This window comes from Macrobrachium rosenbergii, chromosome 21, assembly GCF_040412425.1.
Source record: "Macrobrachium rosenbergii isolate ZJJX-2024 chromosome 21, ASM4041242v1, whole genome shotgun sequence".
Taxonomy (NCBI): Eukaryota; Metazoa; Arthropoda; class Malacostraca; order Decapoda; family Palaemonidae; genus Macrobrachium; species Macrobrachium rosenbergii.
Window position 1 is genome coordinate 48,061,999 of NC_089761.1, and position 4,774 is coordinate 48,066,772.

The 4,774-nt window shown below is 35.3% G+C and overlaps 1 protein-coding gene across 5 annotated transcripts in view; it reads right to left on the reverse strand.

Moving 5' to 3' along the window:
- Uba4 (Ubiquitin-like activating enzyme 4) overlaps positions 1-4,774 on the reverse strand; it is a 140,392-nt gene continuing 135,618 nt past the window's right edge. For 2 of the 5 annotated variants that reach the window (XM_067123778.1, XM_067123782.1), the window contains one exon: positions 1-1,480. In XM_067123778.1, the coding sequence (XP_066979879.1) occupies positions 125-1,480 (1,356 nt within the window). In that variant the 3' untranslated portion in view covers positions 1-124. Of the gene's footprint in view, positions 1,481-4,171; positions 4,434-4,774 lie in introns of those variants that run through there. The other 3 variants (XM_067123779.1, XM_067123781.1, XM_067123780.1) reach the window with 3 other exon arrangements.

Here is a 4,774-nt window from a genome sequence, read left to right on the forward strand (position 1 = left end):
GTATTTCTTAATTTATTTCCATGTAACTATTTTTATGAAAGTGCAAAGTACATACATACTGCTTTGATAAAAGGTTCTGATAAAACAATGTAGTACAGTAAAACAATTTTGCTAGGAAATCCTATTAATATATTGGAAATGAAGAATCTATCTTTTGTGCCCAAGCTGTCAAACCTCCTACAATATCTTTAATATCACAGTCGCTAGGGAGTACTGACTGTAAAAATGACACAGCTAGCTGTGAATCATTACCCCTCCGACACAGACAATAAATTTTCTTTGTCTCAAGGGAAGATAGCTCATTTTCAATAACAGCAATGCTTTCTGGCTTTTTCAAATCCTTCAAAGGAATGTTGACTGAATTTGGAAGTTTACATATATCTTGCTCAACTGGCAGCCTAACATCAATCAACAAGTGTGGAGTGCCTTCAATAAGCAAGTCGTGATACTCCCTAACACTAGCTCTCTCATCTTTCTCAAGCAAATGAAGACCACTGTCTTTATCTGAAGCCCTGGATCCACAGAACTGTTCGTAGTCTATCAGCTGGGTAACAGTTGGATTATCGCCGCATACTTCACAAGAATTCTTATGTCCCCGCAACTTGACAGTTCGAAACATTCCTTCTAAACCATCAAAGAGTAGAAGTTTCTGAGACAAAGTGGTACCCATTCCAGTAATAATCTTTATGGTTTCAAGGGCCTGTAAACACCCAATGACTCCAGGAACAACTCCAATAACACCACCATCTGAACAGTTGGTCACTGTTTCTGGAGGTGGTGGCTTTGGGTGAATGCAGCGGAAACACGGACCGTCACTGAAGTGGTATATTGTTAATTGTCCCTCATACCGCAGAGCAGACCCAGACACCAACGGCTTGTTAGCTATTACACATGCATCATTCAGCAAGTATCGGGTGGCAACATTATCAGTGCAATCCAACACTACATCAAACTTTGAAATGATTTGTAATGCAGTTTCACTGTTAAGTAAGACATCAAATGGCATGACCTCAACATTGTTATTAAGTGCTTTTACAGAAGAAGCAATTGATACAGATTTGGATACTCCTATTCTTGCTTCAGTGTGTAATATTTGACGATGCAAGTTACTTAACTCTACAGTATCATAGTCAATAAGCCCCAAACGACCTATCCCTGCTGCACCCAAATATATTGCTGCTGGACATCCTAAGCCACCACATCCTACAATTAATGCAGAAGCAGCAGTCAATTTCTTTTGACCATTAGGTCCTAGTTCAGGTAATATCAGCTGCCTTGAATACCTTGCAACTTCTTCATGACTAAGTTTAGAAACCACTTTAGGAATGAAGGTGAAGTCATGTAAGTCCTTTACTGTATTAGTCTGTATGGAGTCTGTGCTTGCATCTTCATACTTTTGCAACTTTTGCCTCAAAATTTCATTTTCTTCTTCCTTTTTCTTTAGTTCCCGAATGAGGTCATCTTTTGACCATTCGTCCATCTGAAATGCAAAGGACACCATGAGCCTACAGAATGATATTTTTCATATGCTACATTTTTCTTCCATTAAATTTAGTAGATCTTCCTTACTCTCTGAGGAGTCAATGTTTTCTAAGAATCCCCTGATTAACAGCATGTGTTATCCTTATGGCACAAATACATTGCAACTATCCACTGATTATCAAAAGGAGTGATCTGCCCAAACTGCTTTGTTTAGTGCTCACAAATATACACAGGTATGTATATATATTATGACATAGGTATGTACATATATTATGAAAGAGATGAGTTTTTTGTAACCATTCAATATTTCTAAATGTGTTTTAGCTTAAGAGTGAAGCGTCATGATAAAGGCCCTCCAACACAAGTCAAAATCACCCAAATCCCAACATAACACAACAAAAAGGTTCTTTTTAAACATACAATATCCCCACCATTGCAGTGGCTAACTCCGACTCAACCTCTGACCTATGGTGTGATCTTGACCTCACTCTGCACCTGCATATCAGCGTTCTTAATGGAGTAAGAAGTCTTCCACATATGGGTCAAAATTTATGGGCAAAGTAAAAAAAATCTTAATCATCACAAATGGATGGACATAAAAAAAGGTTGGAGAGACAAACATATGGATGTATAGATAGCTAATTATAAAATGCCCACAGACAGTAACCCTGGCCCATAAACAATATTCAAGGTTAAAATCAGTAAGTTACCACTATAAAAAAAACTTAGTGATTAGCCACACCATGAATCTTGGAGGGGTATGTTAGGATGTATCCCACTAATTTTATCATTATCTGTGATAAAGCAATTATCAAAACTGTCCATAACATAAAAACCTTCCAAAATAAACACTCTTTTTTTATATCAATTACTGATAACTTGTAAAATTGTATATTTTGCAGCAAATTTTTATAAAAATATAAAAATCTTTAAGCTAGTTTATCTAGGTAAGCATTTTTCATTATGATATTTGCATGATACTTAGTACAATTTATCGTAAGTAAATGATTTTCATTTGAGTATTCAGTTGCAGTCAAATATATCAGAAGAGGTTCACAGACAGCAGCTCATTAACTACATACAACTGTACTTTATATGGTGCTGCATGTAAACAGACACATGCTATAATTGATGCAGCATTGGCTGCTAATATCTCTGCATTTATTCACTTCCGACAGAAGTAGTATAGAGGAAAAGTTCAAATTTTTGGGATAAAATGAAATAAGATAAAACTTGTCATTTATGGGCTCTTTGTGAAAATTTACTTAACCCTGGTACAGGTATCCCAATGTTGCCCCTCATTACTAAGTAGGATGTAAGAAAGAAAAACAAAAAATGCACGGTTTACCCTAACGTAAATAGTTAAACCACAAATTATGGCAATGGATTTTTAGTTCTCAACAGCTATTCTCATCTTAAAATTCTTAATAGTACTCAGCCAGAAGCAGAACACTGTAAATCAGAGTTGGCAAATGAGGTTTTTATACAGTATAATAATTCTGTGCAATTATAATAATTTGGAATCAACTGCTATGTTGATCAAAATCTTCTGTTAGGAGTAATACTGTAGTTGAATCTTGTGATACTGAGGATTTGACAAATTACATTTATGCAGTACAATGTAGTAAATGTAAAAAATGTGTCCTGGACATTGAGTGACAATACTGTTGAGCACCACTGAAAAAGATAGGCCCTGATCAAGAAACCTATACAACAGAAGCATCAAAATATATGCCTAGCCTAGTCTACAGACTGTTTCCTTGGTGAAATCTTAAATTTTCATAAAATTAATTTGAGTTCATCTTTGGCTACATTTATGAAAATGCAATTCCCAGCATTTGATCTTTAGCACTAGCCTGTCTTATTTTACTGTCTGGGTAAGAAATTCATCTGGCAAAGGCTAGGCAGCACAAAAACCCTAAAATAAAAGCAAAATATTATGACACAAAAAATGTACTATTTCTTTAAAGGAGAGAACAAAGCCTTGCATTTGCTAGCCTAGCCTAAGTCCAATTTTCAGCAAAACGATTTGGCTTATTCTTACACCTGACCATCTGTTTAAAGGAGTACTGGAGGAAACAAAAAATAAATTGTCATATGAACTTGCTAGGCATTGTATAAAATTATAGTGGACAAGTCTATCTTGTTAAATGTTGTTAGTACATACAACATGAATGCTTGATTTTCACTAAGGGAATAAGACATCACAAGAAGGGTTTTTATTTAGATATCACCTTTGCACTTTAAAATTCTAATCAGGATACTTTTAGCTTTAAAACTTAAAACTTTACAAAGATACATTTTTGCTTATTAGCATAATTTACAGCACTCTGCATCAGGTTAGGTTTGGGGGAAGTTTGAGGCAAGCAAAGCATCTTCATCAATCTTAGTTCCTGATATTCTAGGTTAGGTTAAGCTAGGATGTATCATTGTTGAAATATAGAATTGAAGGTGAATTTTCATGTTTTGTTCTTTATACTAATTTTCTACTGAAAATCCATAGGTCTTGTTTATTAAACTGTTTCTTAGTGGGGGGGATGTGTTAAGGCAGTGGGTAACAATGCATAGAAAAAAAGTAGGCTAGTTTATGAATAAAAATACGGCTCAAAATCTTTCGAACGACTAACAAAACTACGTGAAATAGTATTTCTCAGGAAAAAAACTACTAAGTGTACTTAAAAATTTTTACCTTATTCCGTACCTGCAACCAACATTGGGTACGTTTGGCTAACCTAACTTCTGAATAACTGTGACCGTGTCTGTTGTAACCCTGTATCTACCGCAGTAATTTTACACATTTGCTTGTATTATTACCTTAAAATTACGGTTTTTTGGACCCCTCGAGTAGTTTTCACCTCTACTATTGCTTACGCCCCCTCAGGACTTCCAGATAATTCGTGCATAACATCATACGTTGGTAAACAAAAGTTGCCATAGTTACCCGAACATTATGATTCATTCATATGCAATTTTAAATAAAGAAAACGGAAACATTATTAAGGGCGACTTTAGATTTATTGTGCATTGGTTTTATATCCTCATTATTATAACTTTTAGGGGCGTTATCCCCAAGTCATTGGAAGAACAACGCCTCAGCACCTATGAATAACCTGACTAGTAAATGTAAAGGAGACGGCCGCACAAAGATATCGTTTATTAATGTAATTTTTTGACTAAACAATATAGAAATGGCTTTGTATAATACAGAAGGGGTGAGATGGTTTGCGAAATTTACTATCTTTGGTTTATGTTTCTACGTTCATTGCCGAGGGGATGGTACTAAACGGCGAAA